General features: G+C 44.0%; 1 protein-coding gene across 2 annotated transcripts in view; it reads left to right on the plus strand.

Moving 5' to 3' along the window:
- The window catches only part of prkar1b (protein kinase, cAMP-dependent, regulatory, type I, beta), a 66038-nt gene that overhangs the window by 37837 nt on the left and 12518 nt on the right, over positions 1 to 15683 (plus strand). For both annotated transcript variants that reach the window (XM_084571083.1, XM_084571084.1), the window contains exons 5-8: positions 2059 to 2120; positions 7062 to 7108; positions 9938 to 10096; positions 14887 to 14947. In XM_084571083.1, the coding sequence (XP_084427209.1) occupies positions 2059 to 2120; positions 7062 to 7108; positions 9938 to 10096; positions 14887 to 14947 (329 nt within the window). The remainder of the gene's footprint in view (positions 1 to 2058; positions 2121 to 7061; positions 7109 to 9937; positions 10097 to 14886; positions 14948 to 15683) is intronic.

The following is a 15683-nucleotide window of genomic DNA, read 5'->3' on the forward strand; positions in this document are numbered from 1 at the left end:
AGCATCTTTGTTGTGCTCACTGATAGTGAATGGACGGAGAAAGGCGGGGCTTGGAACGAGAGAGGTGGTCAAGTGTAATTACCTGAACACAAGTCTTTGATCCGCTACGTTGCCCAGTCTTGAGCGTCCCGCTTTGCTGACGTAGCGTAGTCAATCATCGCACGCAAGGATGCACACCACGTGTATGTGCGTGTTTTTTTTTTTTTTCTTCCCACAAGTTAAACCGTTCCTACTTATGAATACGACGATCTACGCCGTTGAACTTTGCGTTTCGCTTAAGTAATTATTTTCACAAACCGCACACTATTTGTTATACGTGACATGAAACCAACTGCGCTGGAGCTCCCTGAATAAACAGACGGCATGCCAAGCACAGGTGGTCACAGATGTGTGGAGAGTAACGGGCACTCCTGCAGATGTTGCTCTGACTAATCACCATCAAAGCCTTTGGGCTTGCGTGTCGTATCAGAACGCCAGAGTGCAAGTTGCCATCAAAAATGCTTGTGTATTCGTATGTTGTTGCGTTTCAAATGCATGAGTGTGCCGACACGCACAGCCGAGTGCAGTGTTTGCATGCCCAGCGCTGCGTCATTAGTCTGTATTGCATGCATCTATCGGCTTATGCTTGTACACTTCAAAGAGTGTTGTTTTTGTGCGCGTGCGTGTGTCTATAACGCGTGTCCTCGAGTATTTGTGAGTCAGTGGCCAGCTGCATCGACCAGGGCCTACCTGTGGGTGTACTTGGCCCGAATCCACCTTCTTAAGTCTGCTTTTTTATTCGGTGTCACATAAACAAACTCCAGCCGGGTCCGTTCACTTCCAAACCGCTCAATAACATCTTCAGATCTTTCCTCAACATCTGTTGACCTACAGTTTTTTTACTCACGAGGTTCATGAAATGCAGCGCTTTTATGCCTGTGGTGTGCTGCGAGTTGGTTGTGTTTGGCTGGGTAAGCCTTTTCATTTGTAATTGCTGCACAGCCTTATTCACACACTTACTCAACACCCACACATTATTTTTGCACTAACACGTGTGTGTGTGTGTCTAATAGACAGCGTGTGCTCAGATGCACACAGGCTCGCTCCCACACTCTCGCCGTTCGCGCACAAAAACACGCTCATATCTGAGAACAGGCTCAGACTTGCCCCCATTCACTCAGCAGGTCTTGTATGCCTTTGATATGCCTGACCCTCTTTTATTGTTTTTTCTATATTTCTCTATAAGACGGGTGGTATGCAGCTGATTAGATAGATAAATATACCCTGAAGGTGTGAGGCGGGCAGAGAGGAGGAGAGGAAGGATACTTAGGTTTCTCTTGTCCCAACACATCCCCGGTAGTGGAACTCTAATCTTCTGAGGCTTCATGCATTTAAACAGCCCGATTAGCAACAGTCTAACAGGCGCTTTCCCTGCTGGGCTCAAACTGAAATTAAGTACTTACGCACAGCAATGGTTGTGTTTGTTTTCTCTGCACCTCTAAAGGAAGATTGAAACTTTGGTCATGGTCTGAAACAACACAGTCATATTTAAGCCCGTGCACAGTACCTGGATGATGTAAACAGGTTGAGAAAGTGCCTGTAATTTTTTATACTGAGATCTGATGATAATATGTAAACGTCACGGTTTAGGCTGTTAGTAATAGAGTTGTGTTAGTGCTAATGTCAGAAAAGGATGGTGATATATCTCACTGGCTTACATGTGCTATTTAGTATGGTCCCACTTGGGGATAGTGGGTGTTTGATTAGATGTGGATGAGGAAATCTGCTGTGTACACATTGAGATAGATGTGTTTTGTGCAAGTTTCTGTGTGAGTTTCATCCCAGTTGTCTCTTTGGCCTACAAGTTGATAGAGTTATCACCGTGATGATGGTTGCTCTCTGTTCCATAATGCCACTCCCTCATGAAACATTCTTGTACGTGCATTGTATATTTGTTTATAAGACTGAGTACACAATTCAGAAAAAATGTGGGATAATGTGCAATTACACCAAGTATGCAGGTAATGACCTTGTCCCTCCTTCTTTCCTTTTCTTTTCTCTCTTTATTTTCTTCTCCAGTGACATATTTGATGCCATGTTCCCGGTCACCCACATCGCAGGGGAAACTGTTATCCAGCAAGGTTTGTATTTTCTATTTTATTAAAGGAGAACTACTGTTTTTTACAACCAGGACCTTATTTTTGGCAAAAAATATCATCGTTTACATATAACTTTTGTGTAATTTGTAGTCGTTGGGGAGATATTTAGATCTGCGTATATCCGTATAGTGGGAGTGACTGGGGCACCGAAATGCAGCCTCTAAATAACGCATTATCTGTCACGCAACTCATTAATTTCACAAATATTTTGTTAGTGCTATTCCCGTTGAGTCCGGAGTTACCTGTTGCCATCATCCGGGGTCTGTAGATTCACCTACAGACCCCGGATGATGTCTTCTGACCTGGATAATGTCATCTCTGAGCGCCGCACACACCCGCGACAGTCGGCTTGTTTACCTGTAATTTGCTACTGCTATGGTTCGTCCACAACCTCAGAATCGGAAAAATATTCAGCCATGTTGCAAAAAACTAGCAGTAGCGAGTTTTGTGGCACATAATGCATTATTTAGAGACTGCGTTTCGGTGCCCCATTCACTACCACTATATGGATATATGCAGATCTAAATATCTTCCGCACGACTACAAATAACACAAAAGTTATGTGGGTGAGTAGACGATCGTATTCTATGCCAGATATAAGGTCCAGCTTGTAAAAAAAACAGTAGATCCCATTTAAGGTGAAAAACTACAAATTGGCCATGGAGGAACTGTACAGCAAATTGTATTAGTAGTAGCACTACGCTCAATGGCCAAGTTACAATTCTCAACAATATTGGACGATAGACGATTGGAAAACCATTCATTGGTGTCATGAATCTCAATTTCTGCTAGGACATTCAGATGATAGGCTCAGAATTTGACAAGAACAATATGTAAGCATGAGTCCATCCTGTCTTGTATCAATGGTTCAGGCTTGTGGGGGTATTGAAATGGTGTGTCGGATGTTTTCTTGGCACACTCTGGGCCCCTTAGTACGAAATGAGTATTGTTTGAATGCCAAAGCCTGTCTCAGTATTGTTGCTGTCCATGTCCATCCCTTTATGACCACAGTGTGACCATCTTCTGGGGACTTCTTCCTGCAGGATAATGCGCCTTGTCACAAAGCTAAACTAAAGCTCAGACTGGTGTCTGAGTGACACATGACACATGAGTTCACCGTTCTCATATGAACTCCACCAGTCAGCATTTGCACGATGCATGATCTAATATACTATCATGTCAATATGGACCAAACTCTCCGAGAAATGTTTCCAGTGCCTTGTTGAATCTATGCTACAAAGAATTAAAGCAGTTAGAAAGACAAAAGCGTGTCCAACCCAATCCAGTGGCCATCTTTTTAGGTAAAAACAAGGCTAACATACAAATATATATTCATAATCACAAAATTTAAGAACTGATAAACTGCAAGGGGGAAACTGCCAATATTGAAGACTGATATTGAAAGATTTAATGAAGATCATCACTTACATTAAATTGAATGTCTTGCCACTGGTGTCTTTATACCAGAGAATACACCCATTGCACTGTCACTGCTATTTTGTCCTACCACATGTTCCCTTCCTTTCCCTCTAATTGCACCGCTCACACATTCCCCGCAGTCTGCACCAGATGTCAGGTCCCTCTCCTCGGCCCAAAACCTTCACTCTAGCCATCCCCGGACTTTGAAGGAACACAGGCTTTGCAGGGCTAGACTATATTTTTCCAGCGCTCCCTCACTCAAACTCCTATCAAACACAGACACAGACATATTTAATCACATATTTACAACACTTAAGAACACACATTCGCACAGACAAAACTCCCTCTCACAGATAATGCTATGTCCACACCTGCACTAAATCACATAGTTTACACATATGGACCAAGCCTCACTGACACACTATGGTATGGACACTTAGTGAAGGAAAACTGTTGGTGCTAAGACACACAGTCGCGCTGTCTCTCCCACCTACTCTTAAGAGCGTGCAGGAATATATCAGTCCTAATTTGGTGATAATAACTCTAGCAAGCTAACTTTGCAGGGGCCCTCTCCCAGGCAAGCCATTGTTATATACACTATAGGGTGTGTTATGCACTATACACAGCGCTGATGTCATTGCTAATGTCTGGACTACTGTACAGTTTCAAGAATCCAACCCTGCTACTGGCCACTCACACACTATTTAGACACGGCTAGGAGTTATCGACTGTGAGGCTTGAGTGGTATTTAAACAAACAGGGAATTTACTCATGTCATGCAAATTGTCTTTTGTGCAATGAACTATATGCAAATATATATTAATAAATAAGTAGAATTTTACAATGAGATAAAATCGTTTCACTTGCTCACATGTCCATTTTAAACATGCGCTCGGTGCCGACGTATTCATCAGGAGTGAAATTATGTTTTATTGCATTTTAATATATATTTAAATCCACAGAATAAATGAATTGCCCTAAGAGGATGGGCTTTTAGTGCAAAATTCAGGGTGGTAATAGCTTCAGGTTAAAAACGGTTCATAAGTCTGGAAGTGTGCTTTCGCTGACTTGTAGGATTTTCCGTAACTGACGCACGTAGCCGACGAGTCATACGTTTGTATCTCCGAACCTCCTCAGTTAACCTTTCCTCAATGTGTTCCATCATTATTGATCCAAAACAATCAATTCGATAATTGTGGAGATGTAGAAGCTGTCTGAAATACTAAAGCGGAAACACGCTACTACCAAGCGAACCAATCATAGGTCTTGCGGTCTGCGTCAGGCTAGGGCATCCTTGGCTCTTCCAAGGATTCACGTAGATTTAGTTGTGGACATAACGACTGAGCCCTAGAACTAAACAGAAATTGCACTTCTTTTTCTTAAGAAATGTCCAGTTGTGTTGTTATTTATAGGTAAATATGCTCTCGTGTTATTGGTCCAGCCCCCTTGACATCAAACTGGGCTGTATGTGGCCCCTGAACCAAAATGAGTTGCCACTATGACCCAACTTTGTATATAACGAATGAAAATGCATGGATGAAAAATATTCCGGCCTGGATTCCATTTTGAAAGACGGTGCACCGGGTCCAACTAGAGAACCTTAACGGTGTGTATAACAATTAGCATGTGTTGAAACAAGATGTGTGTGTGTGCATGTGTGTGTGTGCAAGTTCTGGTCAAATATTTGCCTGCACTCTTAGGCACAGGGGGATTGGAAAGGCACGAAACAAAGGGCCAGGCAGCAAAGTGATAAAAGACAGGAAGAGTAGAAGAAAAGAAAGACACAGTGAGAGGGAATTGAAAGAGCGATAGATGAGATGAAAGAGGGAAAGGCAGAGACAGAGAGAGGGAGATAGCGGAGGGCCAGGTTGCAGCAGGTTGGGTATGTGTGTATGTGTGTGTGTGTGGGTTTAGGGTCTGCACCGGGACAGACCTTCCGATAGACAAGGAGCGTTTTGTGTGACAAATAGAGCGGTGTGATTAACGAGCCCTCTCCACTCACTATTAATTAGCCGTGTGAACTCCTGTGAACTTTACTCACAAAGCGCTCTCAGCCTTTTCAACTCTTCAGGTGAACAGACACACACGAGAACGCACATACACACATGCAGTCATACACGCCCTTGCTTGGTGCCTACGAGATGCAAGCACATGCAAACTTGTCATCTAGACCCATGCATCACTACTCACTTGTACCTCTGAATGAAGCGCATTCATATCTTATTGTAAGAGGTAGCTACAGGCAAAGAGTCGCATGTGCTCGTGCATGAGGCTGTCAGTCCTTTTTAATAATTTCCCCTATGTAATGGATAGCGTAATTAAAGGAACACTTCCCATTTTTCAGCCTTATCTCCAGACTAAATGCTTTTAACAGGCATCAACCAACCAGATTCCATGACTCGCTTCAAGGGTTCGCTTTGAAAGCCCAGCACAACAGGGACCCAGTAATCAGACCAGACAACAATTTCAGTTGCAAGCCTTGGAAAAATGGCATATCATATTCTATAATATACGCAACAGAACAAATGGAGCCGATGTTTGTAGTTGTGTACCTTTACGTCATACTGAGTGGTTGCAGTTTTTCATGCTCAGGTGCCCTTTTTTTTCTCCGTTGTTAACTTATGCGAGCACAAGAATTTGCAGTGACGTTGCTGCAACTTTCTTCCAGGGAAAGCCCAATTAAAGGGGAACTACCGTTTTTTACAACCTGGACCTTATTTCTGGCATAAAATATGATTGTTTACTCACCCATATAACTTTGGTGTCATTTTTAGTCCTTCGGAAGATTATATATCACTCTATATGCATATATCCATATATAATGGGAGTGATTGGGGCACCGAAACGCAGCCTCTAAATAACGCATTATCTGGTGGGAAACTCGTTCATTTCACCAATATTTTGTTATGATACGCTAGTGCTATTCCCCATTGAGTCCGGAGTTACCTGTTATCATCATCCGGGGTCTGTGGATTGACCTACTAACCTGTGAACGGTTGTGAAAAAACGGCAGTTACCCTTTAAGATATTGGTCGGATCAGTGAAAATTATATTGTGGATGGGACAGTTGCACTTTTTGACAATGGGTGTGCCCTGAAGCATACAGGCCCTAAGACATTTAAAGACACAAAGAAAAATAATACCAAGACCAGAATCTTGTAATTCCTGAGATTTTGACCTTATGCACATGGGTGAATGATGCAATATTCAGTTCTACCAATGGAGCCGTGCTGTTCCGCCGATATACGCTTGTAAGCATAGAAATAAAGAATGCTGAAATGCTCAAAAATAGCATTTACTTTTTTCGCAGGATCAAATTCGAGAATACACGCTGTTTATAAGTTAACATCACTGGACACCTTTAATGGTTTAAAAATCTTCCATTGAGAGCTTGAGCAAGGGCTGGATGTAATAGGAAAAGTTAGCCATCTGGTAGGTTTATATACCCAGGTGTTTTGTTTCTGCTCACACAAATTCCTGTGTTTTCTCCTCTCTATTTTCCAGGTGATGAAGGTGACAACTTTTATGTGATCGACCAAGGTGAAGTGGACGTAAGTGAAACTTTTTGTCATAAATTTAGATTTTTGTCCTAATTTTTAGATTGTTTTTTCTAGTTATGAACTAAATAGATCAACACAAAAGGGATTCCAGTATGCAGTATGCCAGAATTGTCCTTTATTAACCTGTTTTCAATCTATAAAAAGACTGTGACCAGGTTGAAACCCCAGCCTTCTCCACTCATGTGGCGACAATATTTCCCTCTAACAATGGGCAGGTTGTAGGTTTGCCCCCTTGTTTTCTTCCCTTTAAAGTTCGGTTCCACTCTGATGACAATCTGAACATGGCGCTATAGAGTCCAACGCTCTGTGAAGGCACCCAGACTGAGAAGATCTTTTGTCTTAGCAAGCCTGACACAGAGCGATAGAGTTAAGTGGAGAGATAAAACAGGAGCTGATGGAAAGTTAAACAGGAAGTGTCCTTATCAGCTTACAACAGTGAGCACGGACACGGTGGGTAAGAGGAGCGAAGCAGGTTGGCAAGCTTGGCTGAACTTGCCAATAGTGTTGGCCAACACAACCACAAAGGGGGAAGTGTGGAGATAGCAAAGATGGTGCCTTGATAGAAAGACTCCGTAACATCTAACTTTTGCTGAGGTCACTTGCATTGTTTCAGATAGTGCCTTGCATGTGTGATTCGATAAGTAATGGAACCTATTTCTAGATTCCTGGGGAAGTGTGATGAGCTATGACTAGTCATGTGGGTGTTCTAGAGTATATTTAGCTTAAATACAAGAGAGCAAATCCATTAATGGAAAAATGTCAGAGCAGGAGACAGTTTAACCCTAACTTTTCTCCAACAAGCATGACAAAGAGTAAAGCCTGTTTTGCCTCAAGTTGGTCCTTATAACACTCTCTAACTTTTGTAACCTTGACTTAGACCTGCGTAGATTTTAATTCTTGTAGCCATAACATATCCTGGGCTTGTATTTTATATTTATTCTCCCCTTTATTATCTTTCCATAATCAGTGGCAGTTGCAGTGTCCCTTTCTTTTACCTCCAGTTCGTTCTGTGGTTTTATCTGGGTAGCCACTAGTGAATCTCTGTCACCCTGCACCCCAATTTATGGGAAGACTCCTATCCCCGACCTCAACCCTACCCAAAACCCACGCTCATCTGTGTCTCCTTCACCTCACCCCGCCACGCACCACTCTATCTCCACAGACAGCTGCTGCCTCCCAGCCACAGCCCAGGCGCTAAACTGCTTCAAGATCAGTGCCGAGGTTATTAAAGTGTGGAGATGTCTCTCATTAGGCGGGGGTGTAAATCTGCCAGCGTCCCATAAACTGCCTGAAAGCTGACAACCGCTGCCACTAATGTAAACACCCCTGCATGTCTGCGCACAAATCTATTCACTTGCAGACATGGGCCTGTATTTATATGGGTGCACCACAAAAGAAATTAAAGCTTCCATTCCAAAATGCATGATGATCTTTTATGGAGAAAAAAAAAAAAGCAGGTTGTAATTAAATATTACGTATTCTTTAATCAGAGATATCTGGATTTTGTGAGTTTTGAGAAGTCAAGAGATAACTTAGTCAAGTGAATATGACATTTGGGAATGAATAGAAATATTACCTGCCAAACAGACAAACTACAAAGACAGACAGAACCTCGCTCTCACAAACTTACACAGCCTAAAGGCATGCCCAGAGAAACAAACTGTTGAGCCACCTTCCAGTACTTTAATTCATTGCCTCTTAATTACCACCAGGCACACACAGTTTGCATTTGATATTAACTCGTGGAATATTCAGTGCACCCCTCTATCCGTTACGACCCCAGACACATCCCGACGGCATACGTTGTTGAAGAGCTGAATAGTCCCATGTCTTTTTCTTTACAGTAATCAATCCCAGGCTTTATGTACCACCTTTTCTGCAAGTCTTTTCTGCGCATTAGAACAGGACATGCATGAAAGTTCTTGTGTGGGATCGCATGTACAGCACTGAAGTCCAAACAAAGGCTCACAGGTTAGGAGATACCTGGAGACTGGACTGGGAAACTGCAGCGACAAAAAAAAATAAAAAATACTACTAACCTGTATTCTGTGATGTAACACTTTTGCAACAGTCGTATAATTGTTCTTCGAGGCTTGACGTAACTGTAGCCGGGCTCTCTGCTTCTCTTTGAAGCCCTCCCAGTTTATAGTGAAGGATGAGTCCCCTGTGGTCTACTCTGAACCTGAATAATGGCTTGCAACAATTCTGGCAATTCACAACAGCCACCGGAGGGATAAACCCTCCCTTCCTCCTTCCATCTCATTCCCTCCTTTCTCTCAGTGTTATTAAGTCAACAAGATAGTGGATAGTGTGTCGGCAAGTGAAACCGTAACGGCCCCAGAGACATCCTGAATGAATTTCACTGAGGTTATATTGTCTGTGGGGCTATAGTGGCTGGGCTACTGTGGATAGAGTGTGCATGTGCAATTAAGTGACCAAGCACAAGAGAGTTTGTGTATGTATTTTGGATGTGAGAATATAACCACAATGTTTGACACAGCTCTCTGACCTCCTTCACTCCCAAATCACAGGCAATCCTCGTAGCAAGACAAGACAAAGGGAATAAAAGGGATTGACTGAAAGACAGGGGGGATCTAGGGCCTTTTAGAGGGTCTCATTTGAGAGCTTAGAGGGGATCAAATACTTAAGGACAAGCCTAGTGACCATATCAAACTGAGGATTGGGAGAGGGGGAAGGACAAAGCTTGGAGAAGGTGTCCCTTCGCAGTCCACCCAGCAATTATTGGTATTCTTCAGAAATATACATGCTTATAAGCTTATCAGATCTCATCCATGACTTTTTTTTTTGTTCTGCTTGCAGGTGTACGTAAATGGCGAGTGGGTGACCAGTATTGGAGAAGGAGGTAGCTTCGGAGAGCTGGCCCTGATCTACGGGACTCCTAGGGCTGCCACCGTCAAGGCCAAGACTGATCTCAAGCTGTGGGGAATTGACCGAGACAGCTACCGGCGCATCCTCATGGTACGAAATTCAACGCGCTGACAGATTACTCTGTGGTAACGGCGAGCACAAGCTCTCAGCACACGCGCCAGCCCAAGCTTATCATTCTGTAGCAACGTGGTTGGAACGGACCGGCGATTTTAGGCGCAATTTCCTTCCAGGCAAAGAAAGTAGTCGATTACCGTTTTCTAGAGCAGGGGTCTTGAACGTTTTCCAGGCCAAGGACCCCTAAACTGATGGCGAGATGGAAAGGGGATCTCCTACTCCTATGTTTGTATTTCCGAACCTCCTCAGTTAACCTTTCCTCGATGTGTTCCATCTTTACTGATCCAAAACAATTGATTTGAAAACTGTGGGGATGGACAAGCAGCTGAAAATACTGAGGCGGAAATACGCTACTACCAAAAAGACCAATCACAGCTCTTGCAGTCTGGGTCACCACGACGCATAGTTACGTTTCAGGCTACGGCGTTAGGGTCCGCCAATTATTCCTCCAAAACTACCAAAAAAAGACATGGTGCCACTCAAAGCAGCTGACCTCTTTACTCTTCCCATTATTAAGCAGAAGCTAAACCACATTTAACAATCCCCTTACAGGTTGCGCAGTAAAATGGAAACTCTTAAGCCTTAAAGAGATACACCAACGGCAGCCACGCTGTGACACAATACAGAAATAAGTGTGGTCATCCATAATACTTCACTTCTAACATATTCTCCCACTCAGCCGCTTAAGACTCCTCCAACACTTACAAGAGTTGCTTTCATTTTTGTACTTTGGCGCACATAAACACACATTCACTCCCATTTTAATGTCTTTCTCGACCTCTTCTTAGGCGAAGAAGTGCGAGACAAGCACGAGGAGGGCAGAGAGCGAGGGCGTAGGGAAGAGAAAGGGTAGATTCTAATGTCTGTGCACACACTTCCCCTTGCAGGAGCTTATCTAGCAGGAATGTCTAAATGTTTAAACTGGAAACACAAGGTGCTCTGCCCTGGCTGTCATATTCACTCGCACACACACACACACACACACAGTTTCGCTGCTCTTACAATAACTAATTACTGTGTGAGAGAGAGACTCATTGCATGGTTAAATACCTCTTTAAATGTTCCGAACATGTTATTCCAAATTAATTAGACAGACTCTAATTAACCTTTCAAACTCCTGTGTGCATCTAAGCCGTCGCCAGGAGTGAAAATTCTTTCCAGTGTCAAAATGTTTGAACCCACCGATATGCCAGAAGGTCTGTTTTCAGCCCTTTCAGCTCAGTGTAAAGTTGGCACCGGCCTGCCCGGCACTCATGTCACCTTAAGCGCATAGTTAAACTCAGGGCACAGTCTGTCCTGGTAACCTTTCTCATGAGAGGATTCTCTCTCTCCCTGCAGCTCTCCCATTCCTTCGTTCCTTCCAGAAGCAGCAGCGGCGGCAGCAGCAGGAGGAGGATGAGGGGGAGAGGGGAGGGAGAGGGGAGGGGGGGGGTGGGGTGAAACAGAATTCAATTATGCGAACCTGAAGTTAATTATTGCTGTCAATGATTTGTAAAGCTGTTTTTACAAAGTGTGGTATTCTGGCAACGTCGCAGGCCAACACAATGAGCATTCTCTCTGTGTGTAAATATGTGTGTGAGCGTGGTGTGTGTGTGCGTTTCCCAGTAAACATTATGCTGAGTTCTTGTGTCTGCTGCTGGTTAGTCGGGAGCTCGGAAGGTACGCCGCTATTGCCATAAGTATCATTGTTTTCACATCTGCTCTCCTGTCCTCCTCCTCTGCTGAGTCTCCAAATTTTAAAATGATTAAGTGTGCTTTAAATGGTGTAAATTAAGTGTAATTTCATAGTCGGTCTCAGTGATTGATCCCATTTCAACAGATTATGGAGCCTCTATATAAACTTTTGCTCTTCGGGATGAACCTGGATTTCAGTTGATCTAAGAATTCCTTGTATAGTTGTAGAGAGTGACTCCTCGGAGAACTATTTTAGACAATCATTTAAAAGGTTAATTGATATTAGTTATATTCCAGTCATATTCAAGGACCTTTTAAGACTGTATATGCAGATAATCTTTCCCGTAGCCGCAGCTTGCCTCGTACCCGGCGGCAAAAACACTATGACACATGCACATGGCATCATCAGAGACATCAACACTAGCCTTGAAGCAAACTCACCCAGTCAGCGTGATGATGACACAATTTATGCATGAACATCATGTCAGTGATCTTATCGTGTGAAAAGTCAAGGCGCCCCTTCAAGCCCGACCCCGCCCGACCGCCCGCCCCGCTGCGCTCTTTATCTCGCGAGTACGTTGAGCAAACAATGTAATAGCATTCCCTGCGACAGACACACTCTTTCCATTGTGTTGCTGCCAGTCACACAATACCCACCTTGTTGTGTCATCTTGGTATTTAAACACGCACAGCTTCAGACGAAGCCATTAAGGAACAACTGGCAGACCACTGTCAACAAACAGAACACAAGACACGAGGAAACGAGGAGGAATGACACCGAGATATGAGGTGTTTGCGGGGGTTGCGGGGGTGTACGTGTTTCACGTTGGACGGAGATGAAGGGTGATGGAGATGGGGCGTTAGGTACAGTTGGTTTAGTCTGGCTTCGCTCCACACCTCAGATCTTTGATGATTCAAGCTCGAAGACAGTGAGCAGACACGGAGGCTGGTTCATCTTTAACCACGGGAGGAGCGAACACGTCAGGGCCAACAGGAGTTGGAGAGATTTATACGCGAAACATGTGCTGGGGCCCTCCCAAGTAGACAGGATGGATAGGGACACATGAAAAAAAGAAAGATCAAAAAATTTCAGAATTAGAAATTTACAGAAGTATTGTTTTCATTCCATCCACTCCAGTGAACCCCTACGTTGGTGACATTACTCTGGCCCACCCAGCCCTTCTTAGTGCAGTTGCATAAATCAGACCTGCTGTATAATGTAATGCTATGTAGTCGTGGTAAGCCTTTAAGCTCAGCTAGCCTGTCTAAGGAGCTCTACGGGGAGGCTATTAAATCAGAAGGCCAATTCAACATCTCTGCAGAAGGTGAAGTACGCGTGCGTTTGAAGGTGTGCGACTGTCTCGGAGATGGAGCGTACTTGTGCAACGGCGTTTGCTCGCTTAATGAGCGAGTTTCGTCTCTGCAGAGACGGCAGCAAAGCATAAGTGGCAGAACTAAAAACAGACTGCACACACACACACACACACCGACGACGGCGCTCACACAGACACACACTCGAATCATTTATCCAGGAGGGAGGCAGTGCAGGCTAGAATTCCTTTAATCAAGTTGTTTACGATTTTGAGTTTGACATTGACTCACTTGGGAACGTTTTCTCCCCTTTTAAGACAAAATGTGAAATTATATGAAATTAGAGGCAGCAGCGGGACTCAGGCACTTATGCACTAAAGACACCCCAAGCCTCAATATATCATTTCCATATGCAAAGGCAGACACAGGGCGGACAGGATCGTCTCTCGTCACTCGCGCTTTCCCCCGTTTCATGTTCCCGCCGCTTCTGAGCGATTCGCCGCAGCGGAGCAGAAACGCAGTTAGAGAAGGGGTCCTCTGGGTCTAGACTTGTCAGGACTCACCTGATTTCCACGGTGGAGGCAGAGAGGGGAAAGTCCCCTTCCGTGTGGGTGGGGTGGGCCACACACCAACAAACGTATTTCATACACACCTCCGAAAGCGTGACCCCGTGAACTGCGATATATTAATCACAGGCTTTCCCGCTGTGAAGCTTCATTTTTTTTATGTAATAGTATGGCAGTGCCCATATGTTACATTTTGAGTTCACCGTAAATGTCAGTTGTAGCCATTAAGTTGAACAACCATGACTAGCGAATGAGTGACGTGCACCGAAGAAAAGTGTAATACATACAGATAATCATCTTAGAAAATGTTGAAAGTCATTCACAGTTTGTCTCTTCCAGGATGTGCACTCAAAAGTAGTTATTGTTTTAAGTATTTTAAAAGTTTTCTAGTGGTTTCTACTTCTTTGACTGTTGCCAGATATAAGAGGACAGAAAACACACTCACCAGCAACTTCATTAGGTACGCTAGTGAAAACAAATTTGATCTAATGTAGCCGTCCTGCACTTTATTTGTTTAGAATAACCAAGAGAGCTGTTGATCTGACTGCGCTTTCATTTTGGAGGCTGTGGTTTGTATCACCGTCGAATCGTTTCACGTTGTACCAACACATGTTTCTGTTATTTGGGGAATCCAGTTGTAGTTAATGGGCTGGGCTTAATAACAGAAACACATTTGTGTTTAATTTAACACAGTTTAACAGCACCACTGACTACATACTCCAGCATAATCTTGCAGCCGAATTGCCACCAGTGGACGACTGTCATATTTGAATGCATTCATTTGTAGTTTTCAGCCGAAAATGGCCCAAAACTGCATTTTCGGTTTTCGGCCGAAAGACTTTTATCGCCGAAACAACACGGCCGAAACAGGTCGTATTATATAAGTATTATATAAATATATAAAGACCCACTGATAGCGATTTGCAAAACGTGTGATGCTGAAATTTCAAGAGGTGCGCATCTGCAAAGTCAGGTTTAATTTATCACCTGAAATCCAAACATCTCCATTTTCGGTTTCAGCCAAGAATTTTCATTTCGGTGCATCCCTATTTGTTTTTAGCTAGTGTACCTACTGGCCTACTGGTGAGTGTATATTCCCTGCAATGTGTAATATATTTTTTGAAAGCAAGGCCCCCTGATTAATAACGCTGATCACAATGTTTTGCACTAATGACACTCACCGTGGTTAATGCGTTTCCTCTGTTTGTTTTACAGGGTAGCACGCTGAGAAAGAGAAAGATGTATGAAGAGTTCCTCAGCAAGGTCTCCATCCTCGGTAAGCCTGTAAATGTTTAGCCGAGTGGAACGTAATGAAGATGTAGGTGCCTGTCTGAGCTTCTGCTCTTCCATTCCTCTGTTGTTTCACTGTTTGTTTCCGCATTTGTGAATAGGCCGAAGCATGAGTGCGCTTGCACGTGCATGCATTAATTGTAAAGGGGTCAGGGAGTCCAGGCAGTTAAATCAACATATACTGTAGATTAATGCACGTAAACACAGGCGCACGTTGTCACACAAGGCCCACAGCTGAGTGGGGTCTGTGTGTACACTCCTAATCTCCTCACACCGATCATTCTAAAGCCAGTCACACTCTGCAATGCCTCTGTGTGGACAATTAAAGAATAGGGAGTTAGGCTAAGCCTCTCTGTCCCACTGGAAGTTGGCTAACGGCAGCCCACACTTGCCGCTGGGTTTGGAGGGACGGCGAATGAGATTCATTCAGACCTTCAAAATGAGTCGCAATTGGAACTGACGTCTCGTCCCGTTCCACTTGATCGTGTGTGTGTGGTGTGTAGGGTAAGGCCGTGCCCCCTGTACAGAGTTATTAGCTGGCTGAGTAAACACATACACTCGGTTCAGGTCTTAGGAGAGCGTCTCTGCGAGGTCCCGCTCCCCTTTCATTCGCCTCCCTTTTCTTTTCTGAGAGCCTTGTCGAGGCCTGTATTCAAACACCGGCCTCCCTCTTTCGAAGTGCTTTTCCTCTCTCCATCCCTCTTTCTGTCGCTTTGCTGCTC

The sequence above is a fragment of the Chelon labrosus genome (genome assembly GCF_963514085.1).
Source record: "Chelon labrosus genome assembly, chromosome: 21".
NCBI lineage: Eukaryota > Metazoa > Chordata > Actinopteri > Mugiliformes > Mugilidae > Chelon > Chelon labrosus.